The 26,435-nt window shown below is 42.7% G+C and overlaps 1 protein-coding gene and 1 long non-coding RNA gene across 2 annotated transcripts in view; one reads left to right on the top strand and one right to left on the bottom strand.

Annotated features, from left to right (window-relative positions):
* The window catches only part of LOC135257411 (uncharacterized), a 16,859-nt gene extending 10,488 nt beyond the window's left edge, over nucleotides 1–6,371 (top strand). The window contains exon 3 of the long non-coding RNA XR_010330649.1: nucleotides 5,001–6,371. This is a non-coding gene — a long non-coding RNA (uncharacterized LOC135257411). The remainder of the gene's footprint in view (nucleotides 1–5,000) is intronic.
* nkain2 (sodium/potassium transporting ATPase interacting 2) overlaps nucleotides 1–26,435 on the bottom strand; it is a 107,912-nt gene that overhangs the window by 3,576 nt on the left and 77,901 nt on the right. The window contains exons 6-7 of the mRNA XM_064340117.1: nucleotides 6,716–6,776; nucleotides 2,431–2,512 (exon numbers count right to left, since the gene is read on the bottom strand). Coding sequence (XP_064196187.1) covers nucleotides 2,431–2,512; nucleotides 6,716–6,776 — 143 coding nt within the window. The remainder of the gene's footprint in view (nucleotides 1–2,430; nucleotides 2,513–6,715; nucleotides 6,777–26,435) is intronic.

Genomic DNA, 26,435 nt, shown 5'->3' on the forward strand with positions numbered 1-26,435 from the left:
ATAATATACACGGGAATGTAATATGGAAATTATGAAGGCTTCGTAACATACTAAAACTAATCAACGCAGAAATTATGAGATGGCAAATATTTTCTTGATAACACTAACGAGCTTAAAGACCATCTCAATTATTCAAAATCTGCGTATTGAGTTTATCAATTGAGTTAAAGAAACAACACAATGTTCTCAATATACTAAATGATAGCGAACAGGTAACAAGTGAATTAACTTCAGAAGACCTCAGTTATCAGGCGTCTGCAGTCCCAGACTGGACTTCTGTTCATCAATGTCCCTCAGACTCAATTAATGCTGCATAACCAGATTCCCTCTCAGACCTGGAGACCATGAGCATTTTTACAGGCAGAGCACACGGGTCTAGGTCTTTACATTATTCATTCTGCTTGAGTAGATTAACTCCAAACTAAGGAAAACAAGTCAGCCCCAACCTGAATCACCATAGGAAGTGTTTTATTCTAAAGCCCAGATTTAATCTAAGTGCACTGTAAGATCAGGGATTCTAAGCGCTTTGGGTTTGAAAGTGGGCCAAGCGCTTCAGGAGTGATGGGAAGCCAGAACGCGAGAGGCTGGGCACTTTCCAAGGCGCCTCCTGAAGCCGGGCCTCGCTGCGCGCGGAGAGGAAATGGGCTCAGGTCCACCGGGCCGGACCGCTTTCGATGAGGAGCATGAATCTCAGCCCCCATCAGATAAAACGCCGGCGTCCCCCCTGTCACGTTCGCAAAATTGATCGCGTCTCTCCTTTTGGCGGACGCGCTCGTTGCCAGCTCGACGCCGCTCCGCCCGAGCGCCGAGAGGCTAGAGACGCCGGGTCGAAGAACAGGAAATGACCTCAATCCGTTGCTCCCCATTTCCACGACTGGAAACAGCACACTCCGGAGATGCATGAGTTTTAATAACACAGATACTGCGTCATTAAAACCCCCCCCGCACCTACCCATCCTTTACAGGCTGGGGTGTCCCATCTTATCCGGTAGGGGCTATTTTGGAATCACAATCTTCAGTCAGTTAATAACTTCAGTCAAGCAGTCTTATCCACATAGAAAAACACAGAGAACTTTCCATGGAGAAGAAACAATTTGTTGCTGAGTCCGACCCTGTTCCACTTCTGGAAGCCCATGGGAAACTGTCAAGAAGTGGGAGAGGGAGAGGGGGGGTGGGGAGACAGGCAGAAGGAAATATATCCTACCCAGTACCCTACAAAGGGGTGTCAAAGAGGGCCAGTGGGAGAGCAGGCTTTTGTTTCAGCCCGGCACTAAAACATCCAACTGAACTAATCGCCTAAACGTGGTTTTTGAATGGTGACCTTGATTAGTGGCACCGGTTGTTTCGGGGCTGGGCTTCAAGCCACGGCTCGCTTGTTCTCGGCGGAGGACTGCAGCGTGCGTCCCCACCCGGGGTCCTCCGGCTCTGCCAAGGGTCCTCCAAGGACAGAGCGGACCCTCTGCCAAAGCCGGTGACTGGCACAGTTTGAACCCATGCCAACGCTTTGCCCAAAACAATGCCGCCTTGTGCGCCACCCAGAGGGACGCGACTGTGACTGTGTCCTCCCCTCCAGGGCCGATCAATGTTCATGTTTTATGCTGCTTGAGATTAGCTTCAGCAGGCCATTCATAACCGAATACACGGGTCGCATCGTTTTCCGTAATCTTCATCGTACGGATTGCACAAACAGATCTAATTAGAATCTCTGCGCTGGCGCTGGTCTCAGACCTTTGATTTGCGCCGATATTTTTGGCAAGATAAAGCACGAAATCGCAGCATCTTTCATCAAAGTAGCCGGCGACCTACCAATCCGCTGACTGAATTCCTAAATACACACTTTGCGCGTGACTTATGATTATGTAATCTCCCTCCCTGCTTTTATCGTTCAACCCTCAGACTCGCACTGCGTGACATTACACTCACAACAGTGGATTATCGCCTTTATATTCCCGCTTCCAGGATGCTATTCAAACAATACTTAGAAACCATTTTGTCCATCACTCAGCGTCAACATGACAAATCCTTTGAAGCCCTTTTTACGGCCGAACAACAGTGGCAACCCCATAAAAGCACAGTCACTTCTCATATCCTCAGTAGCAGGCCATAAACTTTTAAGCTGTCAACGCACTCTGAACAAAAAAAAAAACCGTCTCTTCGCCCAATGCCCGGCTTTATCCCAACCTGTGCTGAAAATCATATCATTTTTTTCCCTGAGATTTCTCAGTCAGAGAATTCCTCTGGGTTTCATTTCACGTAGCCCGCTCCGGCGAGCTCTCAGATCCCCTCGTAAGTCCAATTTAAGCTACCGTGGAGGTACGGGAGTGTTATAGGCCTTCTCCTCGGATTGGTTACACCGATATCAAACGCCGAGGCGGCAGGCCGACGAGACGATCTGAGGGGCGTGGGTGGGGGCTGGGCGGCGGCACTCACATGTACATCGGCTGCAGCTGGAGGTGCGACGTCTTCTGAGGCCCCTGGTAACCGTAGGAGTCGAACCCTCCTATAAAATCGACTGGAAGAGGGAGAGAAACAGGGCGGTGGATAAGAGCGGGATGAAACACAGGAGGAAGGTTTCCTGCACATGAGGTAGTGTGTGTCAGCGTGCACGTGTGTGTGTGTGTGTCTGAGAGTGTGTGTGCAGGCACACCGGTGGTTAAGCTCGTGCATACATTGCTGCACGCAGATAGTTGTGCCTGTGCATGTGTTTGCGTAATGCATATGCCTGTGTGTGTGCACAGGTATGTGCATAGGTGTTTGTGTGTGTGCATGTGTGTGTGTGAGTGTGTGCGTGTGATAAGGCAGAACAGACGATTGGCTGCCGTGCCGTAGAGAGGTCTGGAAAGGGCCGTACATCTACGAAAGCGATACAACGGGCGAGCGGCCTGGCAGAATAGCGGCTCACGTAAAAAAAACAAGCTTAACAGGATTACGGCTGTGCCCTCTGCGGAGACTGCCCATCTGCCTCCAGCCCAGGCAGCTCCGGGTATCTGGGTTTTACACACGCAAAGCCAAGGTAATAACGCCCGATAAAGATCCAGCGCTTCTGTATTTCAGTCTCTCTGTTTTTTTCAGACAAATTGACAAGCAGATTAGGAACGGAATTAGCCGACGAGCTTTCTGAGCCCTAAACGAAGGGGGCCGCGCTTTTGAATGATTGTTGTTGGTAATGGCAGAATTTTCCGCAGGTTCTGTGGAGTGGGAGCCTTTCCCTGGTGCTCTCAGTCCCCCCCCCGGTCACACACTTGTCATTCTTTCCCCGTCCTCAGATGTCTCTTATCGGGAGACTTTCAGGGGTCAGTCTGAAAAATCTCCTTCCATCGGCTGCGTCCGCTGACTAGAGAGTGGATCGTTAGGCCCGTCTCAGACTCCCGCTGCCTCTAAAGGCAAACTTCTTGAGTTTGAGGTGAATGATAACGTGTTAGCCCAAAATGAACCGTCAAAAAGATCATTTCCCAACGCTGCATCCCTCCCGAAAAAGACTGGCTTCTTCTGCGCTCTTTTAGGCCTGTGGATGCACTGGTACAGCAGAATCTATGTACAGTTTGACACAAGTACAGGAATGGATAGTGAACTAATCAGAATAAGTGTAGTTACTACAATGGCCAAATATGCTGCCTTGTCCTCTGCATACTTGAATTGCATGTATCACATTAGTTAAGAATGTGAAATTAATAAAGCAATGTGAGTTCAGGTTCAGTCTTTCATAAATATAGAAATAAATATGAATATGTGTGCAATATGTGGAGACATGTAGAGAATTTATGAGGCCAGCATGTGGTGTGTATTCACGCGTTTTATAGTCTTCTGAGTTAATGTTTATTACATGAAGTAGCTTATCCCAGAGACAAAATAATGGCCACAATAAAATGGTACAAAATTGTTTCATTTTCCTGAAATAGCTTTAAAATGCCTTGATATCAAAAGACCTTCTGGCTACTCATATGTATGTTCTCATAAAAAAAAATTAAATTCATAGCAAAATATCTGTTCTAAGAAGTTAGGAGCGAATGACAGCATGTATATCCACTTGGGTTGCCCTGAAGGGCACCACAGAACAATATGAGATGTTTATCACAGACGTTCGATACCCACCGTTCCCCTGTCCACCCACGCAGTGCACAATATATGTTCCTTTTGTCCGAGTTTTCAATGTCTGCTTTGTTGGTGTTCAGTCACAGTGACCCATACAGCACTGAACTCCTCAATAGAATAGCCAGAGTTAAAACGTCGATCTTGACGTGAAAAACTTGGATCCTGACAGGGCAAAGATTGGGCTGTAAAAGAAAAGCTGAATAGCAATCGGGTTGTCATGGGAATGAGAGCACTCCTCCTCCTGGTAGGCCAAATCTGACCGCATTTCCCACCAATTAGGAACCTCGGTTAATCACACAAACTTCTTTGTTAAGACGCAGAAAACGCCCCACCCGTCTGATAGTAACAACCTCAGGCTTCAGGCAGAACCCTTTTAAATAAGCCCTCTCTGTGAATGGACCTTGGGACATTATCCTAGATATTAAGAGTAATTATGGAGTGAGAGCTTTGATTGGTCTGAGCTGCTCGTTTACCTTCGTGTACTGTAGTAATTACTGCTGTAATGGCTAATACAACTCTCAGATTAGTGTTAGCTATTGCCTCAGGGCTCATACCATCAATATTACTTTAATTCACCTGGTGGAATAGCAGCTGGGAGGAAAATATTACCCTGCCATGTTTGGCTATAATAAGTGATGTCCACTGAATCACTAATGCAGATCAAAACAGCTAGCTCACCAACTTGTTTACACATCAGATCACTATACACACAGCGCACTGAATAAGCCTTTAAAATTTTTGTTTGAAAAATAGGACATTTCTGTGAGAGACTGGTAGAAGTGAAATCCGTTCTGTCCTTCATATAGACTTTTAAAAAAATGTGTTTATTTTGATGGCTGAGGGGATAATTAGCGGGGGTCACGCTTCGTGAATTTCAACACGACGAATTTCAACACGTCGTCCCGCAGACACCAGATCTGTTCGTGAGATGGGACCCTCCGGATTTTACGGATAGAAATACGGGGGGCGGCTCGGTCTCCGATGCCACTCTCTTCGCCATCGAGAGCCGCGGTTTTTCCCCGGGGAAATGAGATTTCATTCATGGATGGGCTAGAGCAACTGGAGTGGACAGCGGGTTCATGGAGCACATCACAAATGTGATAAACAAGCTATTTTCAGTGCAATTTCACTCGTTACACAGAAATGAAGGATTTACACATTGCAGTAACTAAAAGCCCTCTTAATATGAAAAAAATATTGCCTTTATGAAGTATTCATTTGTTATTCAGGATAAAATCTGAGATGGAATGAGGGGTTGTTCAACTGAAGCCTACTACTGTTATGTATGACAAAACAGAATACTTTTAGCATTGAATGTAGACATGCATTTTGAAAGGTTGGGTCTAGAAAACCAAATAATACTGCACTCAGATTTGATTGGGTGTGTAATCACTGGAATGAAGTAATAAAGCTTTCTTTTTTCCTTGATTTTCCATTTGAGCTTGATAAAATGAATTTCTCCTCTCTCTTTCTCTCTCTCTTTCTCTCTCTCATGCGCACACACACACGCACATTTGTTTACACAAGCAAATGCACCTTACACTGTACACACACATGTCCATGCACAGATGCATACACACACACACACACACACACACACACACACCCTTAGCGTCTGCTTTGAGCTGGAATGGCAAGAAAATTTGAACAGGATTTTTCTATTGGACCATTTACTTGGCATGCTAGTGTCCTTAGAAAATGCATCCGCTCCACTCCCAGGTGTGTTTCAAAGAAATTGCCAGTTAGGAATTTTAAAAAAATCTCTTCAGGCATTTAAAATGAATTATGAATGATGATAAAACAAAGCAAAGTTCTGTCACTATTATTTTGCTTACTAATCTTGTAAAAGTAAAACTGGGGCACAGACCAAACTGAATTTTCCATTCACCTTAAAGGGATAACATCCCTTGCAATTTCAAATTGGCAACTGAACTGAAATGAACTGGTACCGTGCGGTGCTGTCTGGACTTAACAAATGGGCCAATTCGACTCTCTTTCCTTCCAGTGAGGATCCCCCAAGTCTGTGCTTAGTGATCAATGAGAGCAATCTCTTCAGTCCAACGACATCGAAATTTAAATGTTTGCTGGTGCACCTGGCTTGGATAAATCCAAACTCCGCCACTGAAGAAATGCACATGCCAATACTTTCACTACAAGGGTGGTGTAGCAAATTTCTGAATATGTCATACGAACATAAAAGCATGTAATTCAGGTTCACAAAGCCTCGATAAGGAAATGAGTCACATTAACTAAAGACGATTCTTACGGAGATTTGTATGGCAAATGTACATTAAGTATGTCTTTTTATATAATGATTAATAATGATTGTGAAATTTGCATTTCAAATAATGTACTTCATACAAATATTTCTACTGGAAAATTCCCGTGATATTGTTGTTCACGCAAAGAATATCAAAGAAATAATGCTGCCTCTTTTCTGAAATATTAAATATTTAATTTTCATATGTGAATTTTTGGGGATAAGTACCCAGAGGCAGCATCAAGGGGAGTGTGACAGACATCTTCACATTTACTCTGCACAAGAGTGTTTAGAGCGGATTAATCACCCAAAATCAGGCCGAAGCCAAGAAAAGCACAGTGGAAGACAGAAGACAATACTCACAGCTGTCCTCTTCCTCTGAAATGAGCTTCACCACATAACAGGCATAGATGAACCCAGCAAGCTGAAAACAAACAAACACACACACACACACACACACACAGGCACACAGGGTTTAATGAGAACAGCGACCGGCTGAACACAAACAAGTACGAACATGTTCATTTTACGCGGTGATGGCGGGCGTTTGTGGTCTATTCTTCTGATGCTTGCAGACCCTTACAAAAACATCGCAAACACCAATAACAGCCAGTCAAACATGTTGTTAATGTTCTTCATGTACATTACAATTACTATGAAAGAGAAACACTCTCTTCTCTGATCATTAATTATAGGTGTTCTTCAATGTGTTTATGAAGTAATTTCTTGTAGAATACACATATAAATTAAGAAAAGAAACAACAACCCCTTCATTTTTAATGATAAAAAATGCATTCTTGTGAAAATTTTTTAACTACACAGTAGGATAACAGAGGATGAAATTAAAACCTCCAGTATGGAGTGGGAAAATGAGGGATCAAAGAGCATCTCGGTGAGGAATGCACATTCCGGCTCAGGGAACAGGCATCGTAGCTGCAAGAACTGGGTCACACACATTGATCCTCAGTGGTAAAACCGTGAGGCACATAACTGCTCATTCACTGAGGAATGAAGAGTTATGTGAACATTCCCGACAGTATTTTTAGGACATAAATACTGTCCCTACAAAGCATACACGGTGAGAGAGAGACCGACGAACATTGGGAAAAGGCATTGCATGCTACAGCCAATATTGTAGCTGAGTCATGAAACACAGACAAACTTCCTGTTTTGTATCTCTGAGAGACACCGCTATCAATGGGAAGTGTTAGCAGCGAGAGGCAGAAACCAATAAACAGAGATGTACCGAGCAGATAAAGACCTGGGGCTCGAGAGCTCTGAGCTTGTTGATGAGGAAGTATTGATATGGCCAGGCTCAAAGCTGAAATTCCACACTCGGGGATGTGTTTACAGCTAAGAAATTAAAACAGCAGTTGTTCTGTCAAGGTCCCCTTGATCAAGTGGATGGGACTGGGTCTTGGCGTATTAAGCCTGCAATTTGTGGCTGGTGACTGGAGCTCTCTGATTAAATCCGGTGATCAAAAAGTCAGGGGAGGGCAGTCAGAGGTCAGCGTTTGTGCTCGTTAGGAAGCGACACAGCAACCTTCCATGTCGCACAGCTGGATGAAGCCCCAGTGAAGTCATCCATGTCAATTACGCATGCAGGCCCCGCCCTACGCAACAACATTTCTGTGACATAATGTAACCACCTCACCTATTTCAAGTTAAATAAAATCATGAAGAAGTCCCATTCGTAATGACTCCAGACGCACGCTTTTAAAGCAGTCAGTTCGACGAAACACGTAAAACGGCAGACAGATTAGACTGCAATTGCCGCAAAGCCCTGTTGAATAAATAGGCAGAGTTGTAAATCCAAGCTGTAACGGATTTAAGATTCCAAGAATACCTCAAGGTCTCACCCTCATTTACAATGAATAAAGTGTGCCCCCCCCACCCTCCTTGCAACAGCCGAGAGCACGGGCCAACACACACAGATGGGACACTTCTCCATTCAAGACATTTCCATAATGCTGCGCTCCCACGTGAAGGACACCGGCTCGGAACGACCCTCTCCAGAATGTCGGAATGAAAACGACGCTCAGTTAACGCGTTCGCCGTAAGCGCTACGACAAAGGAGCTGTTTGGATAACGCCGCAAAATTTTTTTTTTTTTTTTACTGAAATAGCGACAGAAAAGCAGACACGGTTGCATCGCAAGCGATATGCTGTGTCTCAGATTACACAGCAATCTCGCTTCGGCGCTGTGGCAAAATACAAACCCAGTTCGTCTGCCGAAAACTACAATTTTATTTTGCATGATAAAGGGTCTTTATGAACGATTTAGGGCCTCGGCACAGAATTCCATTGTGCGGAGCTGATGCGATCCGTGATGGAATGTTAAAATTAGATTCTATACATCTAAATAATAAATGCACAATTTCAAAGGGGATGAGATGAATAATTTAAACGACTCTGGGAACACACAGATCTTAATGCAAGTATTTTAAAGCCTCGGTTTTATAAACACGAGCACTTTCATTTTGTATTGTCTGCTGCAAGAATGACATCTCTTTTAATGTTGACGCTCTTCAGTATCTACAGTTCACAGGGAGGCATCGCTGATTTAAAAGTAATGATAAACGACATGCATTACAGTCTTCAGCCAAAACAAGCTATTTGAATTATGGAACATTTTGACTTCAGTAGACTCCTCTTTGACATCAATACAATATTCTGCACTGGGTGCCTTTAATAGTTACAGGCAGCTTTGCAATTTCATCATCTCACTTACTGACATGATCCTGCATGCCACAGATCTAACAGGAAGCTCAACAGAATTCCGTTTCTGTGATCTTTGAGCATGGAGGCCTGCCTTGCGCTTTTGTTAACATCAAACCCTTGATGCCTGCAGACATAAAATCACATTTAAATGCAAGAATCCATCCTCACAGCCCTGTAAAACAGCACAAGACCCATGTGAGTAACCCCGCCCGGAACATAACAAGTTGTGCTGATGCAAACAGACCAAAGCAATCAACCTGTTTTGCAGTCACCTCCGTTACTTTAATTCAAGGTTATAGGTGTGTAGATGGATGTATCAAAAGTAGCGGTGTTAATAAAGACTCTACTGCTACTGCACCAGAGCCGCTACCATTCTGAGGTCGTTCTGCACTGTATTGATCAAGACTGCGAACTGCTGGTTATATTGAAGTCGGCTGTGAGTGAGGGTCAAAGTGAACATCAGAATGAGTGGCAGGGAAGCCACTGTGAGCAAGGGTCCATTTTTTTCTTCTCTTCACTGAACAAAAAGCCAATAGAAATGGGCTAATAAAAGAAAAAAGTCACAATCAATATTTCTATGCAAGATGTAAAATTCATGTAAGAGTATTTTGTATTATGAAAACCTACTGTTGAAATGGCGGAAACGAACTTTTGGGAAGCGATCAATGACAAAATTCAATAAAAAAATCTTTTTAAAATAAAAAAAAAAAAAACTGAGAGTATGGAAGTATCTTGCTTACCTTAATAACGCTTTTTAAATTTTAAGCTCGGGATGAATCGAGTTACAGGGGGTGAGCGTGTTCTCCCCATAGGCTAAACCCTCCCCCGAATGACAACTAGAGGTTCACTAACTGACTCATAAGACTGTGGCCTGGATCCAGTCAACATTTGTCCATAATTTTAACTTTGACAAATAAATGCAATCATTATTGTTTCTCTTCACAAAAACAATTGGAAAATTGCTTGTTCTCCTTTGTAAGTAAAAGTTAAAGACAAATGTTTGAATCCGAGCCAGGACCTCAAAAAGTCACACTAGTCTTTAAAAAAATACTTTTCCTTTAGGGGCTATAAAAAAGGTTTGTAGGTGAACTTACAACATTTCATCAGTTACTAGACTCGCAACTGAGATTGATTGTGAGTTATTTGGTTAAAAAATACAACAAAAAGGACTTGCATCTCAATTAAATGGATGTAACAAGAGCCTGTCTACTTTAACAAGGCACAAATTGGTGTTTTGGGGAAAAAAAAGGAAAAGCAATAAAGTAATTTGAACAAAGTTAATAAAATCATATTAAAGTAAGAGAGGACGGAATGAGAGTGGGAAACTGTTGGTAATGCAACCCTCGTCTTCTGAGCCACACTGAGTTTAATAAGATAATGCTTTACTTTACATCTGGCATTTAGCAGAAGAGGTCATGCACGTGCATGTAAGTGACTTACAGTGCAAACCCAAGGGCAAATATCAGGGATCAAAAGCACAGCCATTAACATTAAACTAGCTCATACAAACAAGAACAAACCTACCCCAATGAGCACGAAACTACATTGTACTTACAATGCAAAAAACCTCTGAAAACAGAAGAACAAGTTACACCACATGAGGGCTTGGTGAAAGAGCTAGTTGGGTGAGGGTGCTGTTATAAATTAAAATACGGTTATAAAGCTCTACCTGCCTGCAGCTACCTAAAGCTTGTGTATGGTGCCACCACATCACTGTACCTAGAACAGTTTTGGATTTCCTGTATGCTGTCAATTTACTTCCACAGGTGAGAGCTACACATCACTGGTTGGTCATATGAGGTTATGCTTCCGCCTTCATTGTAAAATTATTTTAGACCCTAAAAGGTATAATAACAAGAAATTATTATTATTATTATTATTATTATTATATTATTATTACTATTATGAGTAGCAGTAGTAATAGTAGTAGTAGTAGTACTAGATAAGTATAATTATGTTGTAAAAATAATTCTACTTGCAATTATTTTAGTTTCATCTCTCTCCCCCTCTCTCTCATCACATTTCAAATAGCGCATGTCCATTCCACACAGCCGGTAGCATTAAGGTGTCCTTGACTAGTTCCTCATATGTTCATCAGCTCCCTCCAGATGGTCTGCACCTTGGTGTTTATTGACGGCACTTGAGGTGTTTAACATGCCAACAACCGGTCATTTGCTGCAACATCTAAGTCCTTCAACTGCAAATAATCTTCTTGAGCCTTTTTTTTTTTTAAACACAGCCAGCCTCTTAAGGATATTCAGCAGTTCTTCAGTCTGCTGCTCCAACCCTTCAAGAGTAAAGGCTTTAGTACAGTCACTCAATAAAACCTTTTAAAAGAGTCAGCACACACCACCTCTTGTAAAATTCCAGACTTCTCAAAGGAGATTTCTTATTACATATATTTACAGCACTGACTGTGTATGTGAAGAGGTGTTGTCTGTAGTTTATTGCTTATCATGATAAAGTCAAAAAGCATTTCCACATGTTTGATACATTTTATATATCACAGAGGTGAAGTCAGTTCTGGGCATGGGGTTTACATGGCAGCTATGCAATATAAGAAATGGCTGGTTTACCCTGGGCTTGCAGCAAAGGGTTACATATTGTACAAAAAGCACATAAGGTGAGATCTGTCCCTGAAATCCTAAGCTTTTACCTATAGCTCATATTGTATGTTACTGGCTTTGAGCTGGTAATAGTTTTCTCCTTAATAAGAAAGGCTGTTTTGGGGATAAATACATTTAAACTTTGACTCATATTTAGTTTAATCACAACGCCGTTCACCATTTATTTTGATTAAGGCAATTAAATAAATATTTCACTTTTTATGCACAGTTGCTCAACAACGTCAGAAAATACCAAACTCATAATTGAACATACACAAAGCCCTTCTAATTAATACAAAGTAACAATTGCTTAATTCTGTTTTTACCAACTGGAGTGCATTGCAGTTGACCAATGCAGTCTGTACTGACCTTGTACCTTTGATAAATTGGCTCTGGCCCATGAAAAATGAGCAACAAAACCAAACACCAAGAATAATATAATAAATCCACCATAAGCTGTATACCTCTTCTGTGAGCCACACAAACAACATACACACTTAAAAAAAATACACATTCCAGGATATTTCTCTTCAGTGCTGTGCATGCAGCATTAATTGTTCAGTCGCAATCTTATTTGGGGCAATGAAAGGCCAATTTTTCACCATAATCTAACTAAGCCTTTTTCTGGTCGTCTGCCAACGTTAAAGTGGGTAGCTTCGCTGGTCCCAGCCCGCATTGGCTACCTGCGCATACCTCTTCATCTGAATTAACGTCAGTGCCCTGCGGTAAGAGGATCCAGGGCTCGTGCGTTAGGGCCGGCCAGCTTAAGTCGCATGTTGGCGTCGGCCTTAATAAGACGCCAAAGGAACCTTCCGCATTTCCGACCGTGGCCCAGGGCCAATATCATTGGCTCATTCACTGGATTCCCGCACCTGTTGATCGCGGCTTTGCGTGAGTGACGCGGCCCTGCACAAGCTCAAATAAAAAAAGACGTTTCATACACATGCAACAGTGAAAGTAAAAGCCGTTGTTTGCCATTGTCCCTTTCTGAGTACTGCTAGTAATTTTTAAAAAAGAAAGAATTTGGCCAGCACAATTAACAATGGACACTATCTTTGCCTGTTATATCTCCCTGGTCAATGAAATAATAGGAAGGCTTTTAAAGTGGAACAAAGTAATGCAGTCCACACTACAATGATGCATGTGAATGTATTGTTACTCCCATACTGTGCCTCCCTCCTATCACTGACGTCCACAAATGTTCCAGTAAAATTAACATTTTTCAAAAATACCCACATATAGGAGAAAGTATCAGACTACGGAAACCCTTTCGGTCAAAACAAGTGCTGTCTACGTCTCAAAGTAGTCAAAAACTTTTTTCCTTCCAGGACCAGAAAAACATACCCATAGCAGGATCACATCCTAGAAACACTAAACAAGTTTGTTCTGTCCAAACTGGACTCATTTTTCACAAACTATTTTCAACTAATCAATCTTGTATCATACTTCAACAGGGTGAGTTTTCCAGTCAGTTATGTGCTTTTCACATAACTGTGTCAGCTGGAGAATTCTGGGACGGGAGTGCCAGTGTTTTGTTTATTAATGCTTTTCCTTTTTAAAAAGTAATTACCGAAACTCAAGGGATACATTTCAATTTAAGTGACAAACTGAGCCTTTTGCTGTCCGGGGAAAACAGCACAAAATATAAATTTAACAGCAATATCTTCAAACAGTGAACCAAAATTAAACCTCTGTGTTACTGCCAGGTGAATAAATATGAAAGAATATATGGTGCTAAGCTTTACTTTTTCCAAGAAATATGGAAATAAGGTTATGAAACAGGGAGATTTGACAGCACCTGCAATATTAATAGTCCTACATTATAGATTATGACAAGCTTATTCAAGCATTCTTAAAAGAGGATGTGTTCAAATTGCCTGATGGCAGAGAAAATCTGAATGATCTTACGAGAACTAAGGCACAGTCTTTGCACACCACCGATTCTCTTCCTTATCATTTGAAGAATGCAAAGAGGTCAAACGAAGTAAAGGACTGCATTACGTCGAGCGAGCTTCCCAAGCCAGCGGCCGGATTCACCCGCTGGTCCTGATGAGCCAGAAAGAGCTTGTGGTCCTCTTTGTCATTGTGATTACTTTGATTTTCCAGCAACACATATCAGACCCAATTTTCCTCTTTCACAAGTACACAGGCACTTAGCCACGGAGAGAACAGAGCCCCTTTGCAGAGGAGGTTGCATCACTGCACACCAACCAATCCCCACAGTCACGCTCTTCACTTACTTATTTTACATTACTTACTTCATTGGTTTTCCTCAAAAAAAGGCGCCCTTCACACTGCTGTAATGCTATGTTGCGCTAAATTTGCCCACGTTAGCCTGGGTACCATCAATCAACGTTTGTCCTTAGCCTGGGCTCACAGTCAATGCAAGTGGCATTCGTCTTCTTTCTGAGCATACGTTGGTGAGTCCAGAAATCAGAAAAATTAACTAGCCAAACTGTATGAAGAAAGAGAGCGGAAGAATATTGCTGCACTTATCGGAAGGTCAAAGTTAATAGAATCAAGACTATTCTGTTGAGCTCACAGTTGTACATGCCAGATTCATTGGCACAGACAAGAACAAAGGTCTCTAGATATGGTATACGTACATGGTCTGAGGTATCAGCTTGTTTCTAAAGGCGTTGTATGACATCTCTGTTTTGTATGCATGGGATCTGCTTACAATTAGCTTATAGCTAAGTCCGGTGCAATGCATTCAAGTTTTTTCTCTGAATTTTAAGCCTAACGCTGCACACTGTCCCTTTGAAATAAACTACATAAAGTAAATCTCGGAAGCCAATTAGAACTCCGAGTTACCATAAACATCCGCTTACAATACGTTCCAATCTAAGCCCTTATTGGATCTGTAGGCATACTTTTCCTTCGCTTGATAATAATTCATTACACAGCCCTTAACTCCTGAATCCATTGTAGCGGGATTGATCGCTTGCTGTAAAAGCTCTCTCCCTGAGCTAAGAGCATAATTGCACAGTGTTTACTATAATGCATTCAGACATCTTATCATTGATCCAACCAAAATAAAGCTTGAATGCCAAGCCCATATACTCACTTGCTATTGTACTGAAGGCACGGGGTAGGTGGCCAATGTCTATGAGACGCGATTTTTCAAAGTTTGAGCTCTTTCTAGCTGTGACCTCTATGCTAAGCGAATGCACCCAAAATCACTTCAATGCAGTGTGATGCATTTACTAAGATGTATATGAACATAAACTAAAAAGCCTAAAATGCACAGAGACCTGATGCTCTCCGTCTATAATAAATAATTCATCCCGACAGCCAAAATGAAATAAATAATAGTAATGTGCACTACAGAGAAAAATATCACTCTCAAATTATGATGGAATGGGGTTCATTCACAAACCTTTCATATTTACCTTTACTAATGTTGTTGTGGAAATGCCTTTCGCACAAAAATCTCTCAGCGAAATACATTTTGTGAATATGAAGCATAGAAAGTCTACAAAGATACAATATAAACAAGAAACAAGTTACAATTATTTCGCCATCATACCTGGTAAATATACTGTAAATACTGCCCAATCAAATTGTCCTAAAAACTCTGAAAACCCCATTTAAATTAATTCCAAATTCCCAGATTTTATATGAAATCAGAACACTAGGCCCTGGGCTCAGTCAGAATACAGCCTTGGGCAGGTTTTTAATATGGGCCTAAGTGTGTTGCAAGACAAAATGTGTTCATAAAATGCAGTATTATTCTCAAAAACATCTTCAAATGTACACTCCTAATTTCATATGCAAAAAGCAGTATTGTTCTCATTTGAGACACGCATCTTCAGTAGAGTAGCCTCTAACCATCTCCAAAGACTTACAAAGAAAATGTCTATCTGCATTATGTTACGTAATGTCGCTCAAAATGCGGACACCAGCACAGAGGTCACATGGGCACAAGAATATAAAATGTGATGTAAATATTAGAAGGCATTGCTTCAGTAGTATTCCTGGAGGGACTCTTCACCAACATGACATCTCGGGTCCAAAAATATGGTCGTGTTCACAGGCTGAAAGCATCAATGATAAAAGTAAGTCTAATTCTGAGCTGTCTCTGTTGGATAGCTTGCCTTGGTACAGCATCTTATTGTGGATGTCTTAGAATAAGATGAATGTAATACATAGTACCCTCTCTCTCTCTCGCTCTCTCTCTCTCTCTCACACACACACACACATGCGCGCACACACACACACACACACACACACACACACACATTACTAAATCCTGGCTCTCCAGATATCACACTGTCCCTGACGGAATTGCATTTCTAACTTCAGAACTGTACCTCTATCATACCGTATATTTAATATAAACTGCAGTAATCTTTGCAGCCCGGCTACAACAAATTATTCTAACGGTACTGAACTGTACATTTGTGAAAAACACAAATGCGTAAAAATGTCTAGTGCAACATTCTCAGTTTTACATAATGATTTTTCAGCACCTTGCTTACTTTATGCTACAGTATATGCATGAACAGCTTGTCCTTGTCGGTATACTGCGTCCACCTACTGCGCTGGCTTGCCTCCACGCAGTGTCTTTCTGTGCAGACAAGGAACTCCATACCGTGCAGGATAGAACCATGATACAGTAAATGTGATCAATTTCTTATTGCCAAAGGTTTAAAACCAGTATTAATTAGGATGAGGGTTGCAATTAGGATTTCAATATTTATTCACAGCAGGTAACTGCAGCATTAGAAGGATAAACCACTTAAAGCTATGTGCTCTCTCAGTGGATTTTGTAGGGTAATGGTCCTTGACTTCTGCTTTGGCCACAAGTATATTGTTGAAAGAATGCAGATTAGTGCGGTCTCTCAGTCTCATACCCTGTCTTGCTCCCTCACACACACTCACGCATACACTCATACAAACAAATCGACATACCCACAGTCAGTTTGTCAATAATAGCTAACACAAGAAAGAGAAAAATTTAAAAAGTGAACTAAACCAACTTAATTTACCATAGCAATCTATACAGCAAAGGTTACTATGCTGAGAATGATAAAATTATGCTTTGGGAAGAAATTCTCATTTCTGAAAAAGATTGTGAGATTTGTTATTGAATACATTGTTTCTAAAAAAAATGTGTTTATTCTTGTGGCAAATCTTTATTATGTATGAATTCCAACTTTTTATTGCCAGTTTCCATGTAGTACACAACCTACATCTGTTGTGTTTACTGTAGTTGACAGAAGAAATCTCCCAAACAATCTGTCCTTGGTTACAGCATTTTATGATTCAACTCCATATTTGTCACTATGAAAGCTGGCTATTTTTATTATTTTTTTACAACAGTGGTTCGTGTACATACTTTCATTTACCAATAAAATGATGTCTTGTTTGTAGCACAGCCTTGTTACAAGGACACGTCTGTATGGCTATGAGTGGGGACCTCTCCGGCTCAAGATCTTCAAAACGGTGCACATCGAAGGGCAAAGACCCCCTGCGGCTCAGAAAATGGCCTCTTTTTTTGCTTTCTTCTTCAGTGCGCTAAACCGGTGACTCATTACCGCGATCGGCCAGTGATTCCGCGCCGCGCAAGATCTCTTCCCTTCGCGCGCCGGTGGTAATCAGCGACTCCGACTCGCGCGGCTCCAGATTCGCGACCGCGAGCCCTGAGATATTGGGAAGGCGCAACGGCAAAGTCGTCTTCGTTAAAGAAAAGAAGAAGAAGAAGAAGCTCCGCGCTCGCCGACTCCCCGCAGGTTTTGCCGAGCGCCTTTCCTGTGTTGTTTCTGACACTTTTTTTCAAGAAACGGGGGTCGTGTGGGCGTTGCCTTCTCCACTGGATGGCGGCCTTATCAGACGAGACGTTCAGACGCGTCAGAGATCCTGACGGCATCAGCTTCTCTGTCGCTCAGCTGTGGCCAGCCTCATTATTTGCCCGCATTGAAACACGTGGGCACACGCGGAAAAAGAGCCATGCCACCAAAAGTTCTGTCACTCTTAGAATCCGAACTTCGAAGGACGAGACCTCACCGAGCGTTTTCAAATTTTGATTAAAAACCCCAAAACAAAACCAGGGGCCAGTCTCCTCAAACGGAGTGGCGTGTTTAAGCGAGAGTTCCGTGAAAACAATGAATGCTGAATGACAATGTGCTCTGGTGATGTGTTTTTTTGGGACTGACACATAATGAGGGCAATTGATTCCCTTCCCTCTGGGTGTTGGGCACTGTCAAAACTGATGCAGGCTCTTCCCGGGCTAAAGCATAAACTACTCATGGGATGACAGTTTTCAAAAGCGTATTTCACTTACTCATAATGCAGTCTCAACTCCAAAGTTTCAGAGAGTTCCCAGAATCCACATCTCTCTTTGCTCCCTCTCTCTCTTTCTCCTGCCTCTTGATATTCCTCTCCTTTTCCCCTCTCTCTCTTCCCCTCTTTCTCTATAGTGTTTTTTTTTGTTGCATTAGTTGAATCTCAAGATTTAGATCAAAAGACATCAGTAAAAAATAAATAAAAAAATCTGATTTTTCCATGAATACCATTCTCCTTTCTTGTGCCAAAGAGGCCATGTTTTTCCAGGCTAACCTCAGATGATCTCGAAGAAAGCAGCTTCCATGTTTGCTTATTCCTCAGAGAAGAGTTCTTATGTCAGCTGAGATTTTGCAGAGAGCATACATATTTTATCACAATTTATTCATAAATGATACCCATTGAACATTTTCGCAAAAACACACAGCTAAAAGATTAAAACAGTTCAGCGTATAGCCTTCTCCATGCTTAATGACAGGTATATGCAAACTGCCAACAGAATAATGCATTCCATTGAAGAAAGCTGTATACTGGCATATTGGCCTCATCTTCATAAAGAACTCCATCAATATTTGTCCTTAACTCTGGTGAACAAATAAATACAGGTTCATATGAGAAATAATAAAGGTTCACAAACACATTGGCAAACTCAAAACAAATAGCATTTTTTAGAAAATAAATTTTGCATTTATTTGAAAAAGATGATAGGATGTAAATCTTTTCATGAATGTAGCCTCTAAAATTCTTTCTGCGATTATAACTTTAACTAGGATGATAAGCAGGCAGAGCAAATGCACAGGTGTTTTATTGTAATAAAGGCTCTGGAATGGAAGTTTGCAAGCCACAATTAATTTCAATTAATTTTACTGTTATGGTCCATTGTATGACTAGCCCATGACAGTATCAGATGACTACTGGGTGGGCCCAGTGGATGTTGTACTGAATACTGAATGTATGAGTATAAAAAATGAAATTACCCAACTACAGTTAACTAGAATGGGATGAAAAACCCAGTGAAAAGGTGAAAGGCAAGTTACATTTAAGTAACAGGCCTCATAATATCACCGTTTGCAACCACTGCAGAAGTAAAATTAATGCGGTGTAGTAACAGCCAGCATGGCAGGAAATAACAGCATAATAAAGGAAATAAAATTACATGCTCAGTGTGCAGTTTCCTTAGCTTAATTGAAATTATTCTTAAGCGTGCCCTTCAATTATGCACAGTGAGTGCAGTGATCTGGAACTCTCAAAGCACCTGGACAACTGCATTTCAGTGACTTCGGGGGGAGGGGGGGGGGGGGGGGTTGTGCTCCATTAGTTTCAGTCATCCAGGGCTAGAATTGCCCCTCTAAATCTACAAGCCTAATACTGACAACTGTAAATTAAACCCCCACAGACTGATTATTAACCAGGCTAATGCTCATCACAACAAGTTTCAGCAGAAACTGAAATGACGGGCGTAAAATGTAGACAAAGTAGGCCATTGTTTTAATCTCGCAGCTAATGACCCTGTGCTAAGCTCTTTTTTAAACAATTACAGACGCACATTCAGAACCAGACTAAATACATAACATAAAAAAAAAAATCCATTACCAAACAGACACCCATGTGTAATTAAACAAGGTCTGATGGATTGTGAGCGCAATGTAAAATATACCCATAAGCATATCGCTATAGCTGTGCTTAATAGTCTCATTTATTAAAGTTCCTCACAAGGTCTTCAGTTACGGATGCCTGTTGTGCTCTGCGTCGGTGTGATAGAGTCGAGAGGCCGTGGACTGCAATAGCCGGTCTCCTCCAATAAAAGCACATTCTTCTTCCCTTAGTTCAGGCCACATCCTGCAGTCTGAATACGGCAGGTGTCACGCTATGTGTGGCAACAAAGGTTCGAACGTAACCACAAACGGGGCGTCGGCGGCCTTCGGTCTCCACGCACGGCTGGCAGCGATGCCGCGGCACCCGTCGACGTAAGCGAGACCGGATTCTCAAGCGGCGTTGACCGCGGTGCCTCCAGCGGGTTTACTGCCAGCGCCACCCTATATAGTCACAATCCATTGCGGAAAGTCCTCGGGAACCAACCCCGGGAACTCGGCGTTTGAAACGATAAACCAGCCAACCGCGAAGACGGGCAGGAAAAAAAATCTGCGAAACAAGAAGCGCTCCCGCATTGTTTCCCACATTACAACGAGAAAAATATTATTAGAACTTCAGTTACAAAAGGAACACACTGGCACACAGCATGCTAAAAATACATTAAATGTGATACAGTATTGGAAGTTGGGTAATGGAGTTTCTTACAGGGCTGTTCCGAGCTGCCAATGGCCTGTAAGTGTAATGTTAGTAAATGGCTCGGAGCTTGGTGGCTACGTGCGCTACGGTGGGTACAGCTCGTTTTGCCAGTTCACCCCAGCCATCTGGTGTCGGCCCTGCGTTTGGGGTGGGGGGGTGGCAGGCTGTGACCCTCACCGGTTGTGCCACGCTACCCGCTCGCCGCGAGGGCACGGGGCACGTTCGGGCCGGCACGACCTCTCAGAAATCGACGCGGCGGGTGCTACAGTCGGCCGATGGGAGCGAATACCAATCACCCACTCCCAAATCGATGAAACAACGCCTCAAAGGGTTTCTCTGTCACATGGGCGCCCTTGTTTTCTGTCTCGGCTCCAAGGATCCGTTTCCAGACCAGAGAGCCTTTCTCCGGAACGTCGAAAGGTGGACTGGGCAGGTCGAACCATACAGAGCCCGACGACAGGGAAAGACGTAACGCATCGTGCCAAATCCTTGCTACAGGGTACTTTCTGTATATAGACGCTCACACATAGCTTCAGTGCAGATCCACTGCGCTCTGTGTGGAGTAGGAGGGGACAGGATTACTCAACAGTTCAACTGTGACCCAACGTCATGATAGATTCCTCAGAAGTCCCACAGGGACGCCCTCAACCAAGCACCATTTACGCATCTGTTGAAACAGCCCGAGTTCCTTTTTTATACATGCCAAACTCACGGTAAGTTCAGTTTCACTGAGAGAGGAAACCGCTGGCTTTGTGCAGGGAGGGGGAAGTTCCTCCTAATTGTGGATGGAATTAAAATGCCAGCGTGAGATCACATGGAACGTGAGCTCCACCACCCACGGCAGACAGCCACAAATTCTACAGACTACCCAGATGGCCATATGCTGTGTTCCTTCTGTCCCTGCTAGTTCCCAACGACAGGCGGTTCAGATTGGCAACAGACGTTTCGAGCGCCGTGATACAGTACAGAATAGCCACTGTCACAGTAAGGCACACAGTCATTCATATGACCTCTTTAATTGGAACGTCTGTGCTTCAACTGGAGGGAGGCAGAATGTTCAAAATTAAAAATACGGAGTGGGGTATCGGGTGGGTCTATATTACCAGCGCTAACACCACATAACGCTCCGTCGGCTAAGCACCGCTCTCTCAAATGGTAAATGGACTGCATTTATATAGCGCTTTTAACCAAAGCGCTTTACAATTAATGCCTCTCATTCACCAGAGTTAGGGGTTAGGTGTCTTGCTCAGGGATACTTCGACATGCCCAGTGCGGGGATCAAACCGGCAACCCTCCAACTGCCAGACAACCGCTCTTACCTCCTGAGCTATGACGCCCCTGAGCTATGTCGCCCCTCTCACCGCCGCGTTCTGATGATGTCATGGGTGCAGCGGCTAGCCTCCTCAGAAATGAGAAGCACGGACCGAGGCCATGACACGGACCTCACCTGCCTGCCCTCCGAAATACCCTCAGGGCCCCTCGGAGTCACACTCCGCAAACTAAGCCAGGACGGAGAGCCTCCTGGAGTGTCAGAAAAAGTTCATCTGGATTTATGTCGGATCACAGCTTGGGGGGGGGGGGTGGTTTCATTATTCCACATCTACACTTAATTACTTTCAAACCTAGCTTTTCCTTACGGTGTAATGATGCATGCAGCCACAGTAATGCCTGGGCTGGTTGTAAACGAAGGAAGGAAGCCACCGCGTCGGTTTCTGAGGAAAAACCTCGTTAACGAGGCGCGTTTTTTTCAGACGCATTTTAAAACAATGGGACAGCATCCATCGAAAAAGCCTCGAGGCTGTTTAAAAACTCTCCGGCTGACAATGCAAGTGACAAGGCTTGTTCAGTTGTACCCTGTGTAATCCCCATAATTATCTCACCGCGAGAACAAGGAGGGAGGAACAGAACGGGCTGTCATCATTGTAGTTCACATGGTGGGCCTGCACGGAAGGCACATTTTCAGAGATATTACTGCATCAAATTAACCCCGGGGTTATTTTCATTAATAAATATGAGATAAGAAATTATTACTTGGGTACTTTGCACCCTGTCAGAAGGTGGCAATTTAGTAGGGGGGAAGACTAGACAGCTAAAATTTGCGGATCAATTGTTCGCTTGTCTCATTGGTTTTGGGGTGGGGTGGGGGGGTGCAGGGGGTGGAAGCAGAGGGGTTGCTGCCATAGTCAACTCTTCAAAGATGCACTTACTCATTTTGTGAAAGATAATGAAGGAGTCTTTTTTTCCATTGCTCGTAATTCCCTTGTGTGGAAACAAGGGCTTTCATTATCTATCAGAGAGCAACTGGAGGAGACTGAGGATGTTGATTATGTAGCCAAACACAATTAAACATTTTACATTCAAATGTATTTAGACTGGGGAGAGAGAGGCTGATACAAACAAACAAGACAAAAGTTCCGCCGTGGTGCCGCCCCACCGTCCGACCATTCACAGCCCAAACACGAAGGCCCCGCTTTGGCCTCCAGAGGGAGTCAAGGCTGCCAACACCAAAGATTTTGTCGTGCGCTTGATCCTAAAAATTCCCTCCAGTCGTTTTGCCAATTGACTACGGTTTCCATGGCTAAAGAGCGGCGGGGACGGAAAGAGCAACAGCGGCGTCGGGGAGAGCGATGACAGGAGCGCCCGAGCCGCTATGTCAAAGCCCGACGCTTTTTCCCCCCTCAGCATCCCGGCATCGCGCGGATGCATCGCCGACGCTGAAGGCCCGTTGTAAAACAGGCTGCTGAAGACAGAGCCATCAGTCACACTGTCAAAGCGCCCCGCTCCGCTGGGGCGGTCTCAATCCCCGGCTGACTCAGCGAGGGAGGCCCGCCTCTCCGACGGGCCCCCATCACCCGCGGCGACGGGCTCCGCCCACCGCGGGAGTGAGTGACGGGGGAGCCGACCGTCGCGCTCCCGTCTGGACCCTCGCCGCTAATTCCAGCAACCTGTTTTACCCCAGAAGAGACTGACAGCAGAAGCATTTGTTTCCTGCTAAGACGACTCCATCCGAGATTACTGCTAAGCAGACACAATGAGCCGGAGCTGTGATAGTCCATCATTTTCTCCACGGATCTGAAGAACTAGCCGCTCTCGTCTGTCTCCATGCATTCGCAATCAATTCTGATTGCTTCTAAAACATGACTGATGTGCCCCCATTCGTCAGGTGACTGCACCGATACTTCCCTTTAAAGTTCTAAAACACCTCCTGTTGTCCTCGAAGCAGACTGTGATTCATAGATATCAGATGTTTAGTTTTAAGATGATACTGCATCTACTCAAAATGTCAGAGATGTAAAAATAGTGATTTTTACATTGAGAATTCAAAAGTAAGCCCTGACTGTGTCTGTAAATGGTCAATATAGTTCATTGTGATTAATTACTCTGGGTCTAAAAATTGACACAATAAATGACCATTGCCATTTATGAAATCAAAGAATTGTTTACTAGTCACTAATTCTAAACCTTGAACATGACAGTCCATCAGTTAATATGTACAACTTTGTATACTTCAATTGATATAAACGGTCGATGTGGATATGGATCTTTCAAGGCCAATACCAATGGCAAAGTTTAAGCAAGGAACCCTGACCAGCCAATATCTGCTGAGAAATGTTTTTTTTTTTCTGCCTAGTGACAAAAAGTTTGAAAATACCAGGTGCAAAATGAATGTGAGACATGAGAATCCTCATGTATTTAGGCGGCCTTTGATTCTGCTAAATGCCACACTCAGGTGGAATGATGTCTTCAGCAAGACAAATTGGTCCTGAACAAAATGGTGCATGGCCTCAGTGGCTGACAGTGACTATTACTGATTTTATGTTATCAGCCAGATACTTAGGGTACCTGAATAGGTAGTAAAATGAGTTAGAGAAAATAAAAGCAGGTCAGATATAACAGATATTTTTGTAATGACCCCCAAAAAATGTTGGGGCCAGTAGTTCCAATTTGTACAGCTTTTACAAGAGTTGATGTACAAACTTGAATAAGAGGCTATGACACATCACATATATTGACTATTTGGCCACATTTAGGTTTTAACCACTGAACTGGCCAATTCATGATGGCACACTTATAGGCTATAGGAAGAATACTATCGTAGCTAACATTACCACTGATTTATTTGCAAGTAAATGTGATTAATATTGTATTAAGTTCACAGGCAGGTAGCATATTGTGAATGTTGCCAATGTTAAGAAAGTAAGGGGGATGCTCGGAAAAGATTTAGAAGCGGAGAGCATTCATTAAAATTTCAGAAGTGGCAGAGTGCTGCATTATAGACAGCTCAAGCACTGGCAGTCTATTTACAAAGTTTTATTTAAGGTATGCGGCACGGCGGAGAATTCTCCCTCCAGATCGAACATGGTCGTCGGCTCTGCAAACCCTGCCTGACAATTCATAATGACGGCCTTCGTGTTAGCTGCCTCCCGTCGTTGCAATAAATCTATCAGCGGAAGAGAAAAACGAACCGCACTGGAGTGCTGTCTGTTTTTCTCTTCCATTTATAGGTTTTGGGATTCAGTTATTACTTAATACGGTAATACAGTTGAGCATTTTCATTTTGGCCACTGAACATAGTGAATTGTTCTTTTCAGCGTCCATGGCCAGCATTGCATATAAAGTTCAACAACAGCCCAGTTGATTGGCCATAAAGAGACCTATTTCATACTCCCACACAAACATGAAGGCACGCACGGAGACACACACACTATTGAAAGTAACAATGCAATTTTTTAAAACTAAGTATGCAGGCTTAGTATAAAACTCAACTTAAGCTGGTAAAGCAATTAATTTGTCTCTGGCACATTAGTTACAAAACACAATTGCTCATATAATTCTGTCCCCTTGAATTCATAGCTGTTATAAAGGAACACTGAGTATTCAAAGCCATATTTGCAAGACAAGCGCCAGCTCCAGGTTTTGCTGACATGGACACGTCTTGTCTCTCCCACTGTTGGAAGAGGAGTGTAATTCAATCACTGTTCCATTGACCTGGGACCAGCCATTCTCCTCTTCCCTTCGCTGCAGTAACGGCTTCTGTGTTTAGTAAACTAAGCGTTATTGAACTGCCAATAAATCCAGCACTCAGCTACAGAGAATCTGACAGCTCGTGATCATATTTCTTCCTTGTTTTTGAAACTCATTTTGTATGGGAAAAAACAAGACTAGCTACAACTAGCAGATATACGTCACATAAAATCCTTGACTACTGTTAACAGAAAGAACGTATAAACTATGTATATACTTGTATATGCAAGTAATTGACAGCCTTTCTATCACAAAGGATTATTTATTTGCAATACTGTAATTTAATTTAATTTAAATAATTTGCAGTTCATCTGACACTGAACACCATTATCATTACTATAAGGTTTAGTGATTACTTTGAGGTGAAACACGTGTCACCACACGATTAAAAAGATTAGTATGAAGGTTTAAGGTTTGATGTGGCTACAGTTAGTGTATGGAAGGGCAAAATTATATTAGATTTTTTTTTTAGCAATTTAATCCAAGACAACACAGTTGCCTAACAGACCATAAAGTAGCTGTAATGGCTTGCCATGAATGAGTTAATTCTCGGCCTAGCTTCTTTCTCTGATTTTCATTATGGAAATGGCATAGAACAACTGTGACTTTTGAAATGCAAAATACATTTGTGTGATTACAAAAAATTGGCTTGGCTTTTCATTTTGACATTGAAAAAAACAGGACATTTGACACTGCCAATTTGAATATACAATTTTACAGGAAGATAAGGTCTACAAAGGACCAGTCTCATTCTTTGAAAAAAGCTTTGAAATCATCTTAATGCATGCATTCAAATCTACTCAAACCAATATAATGAATTCTTAAAGGTGGCAAGTCAATGTATTTGAAGTCACTGGAATTTGCCTACAGACCATTCTATTTCCATATTAACAGATCCACGCAATCAGCCAGGGCCTTTGATTTACTGTGAATCAGAAATATCCACATCAGTGTATAAAATACCCACAGCCGTTAATGTGTAAGAGGACGACAACATGCATTGCTCCCCAATGTTAAAGGATGAACAAAAGGTCCAAGCTAAAAAAAATACAACCATAAGAACCCTTTTCACTAGAATGGCTAATATGATCTACCCTATTTGTCAAACATTATCTAACCAATTTAAAAATTGATGAGCTTTGTCACCGTGCACAACCT

Source organism: Anguilla rostrata, chromosome 6 (genome assembly GCF_018555375.3).
Source record: "Anguilla rostrata isolate EN2019 chromosome 6, ASM1855537v3, whole genome shotgun sequence".
NCBI lineage: Eukaryota > Metazoa > Chordata > Actinopteri > Anguilliformes > Anguillidae > Anguilla > Anguilla rostrata.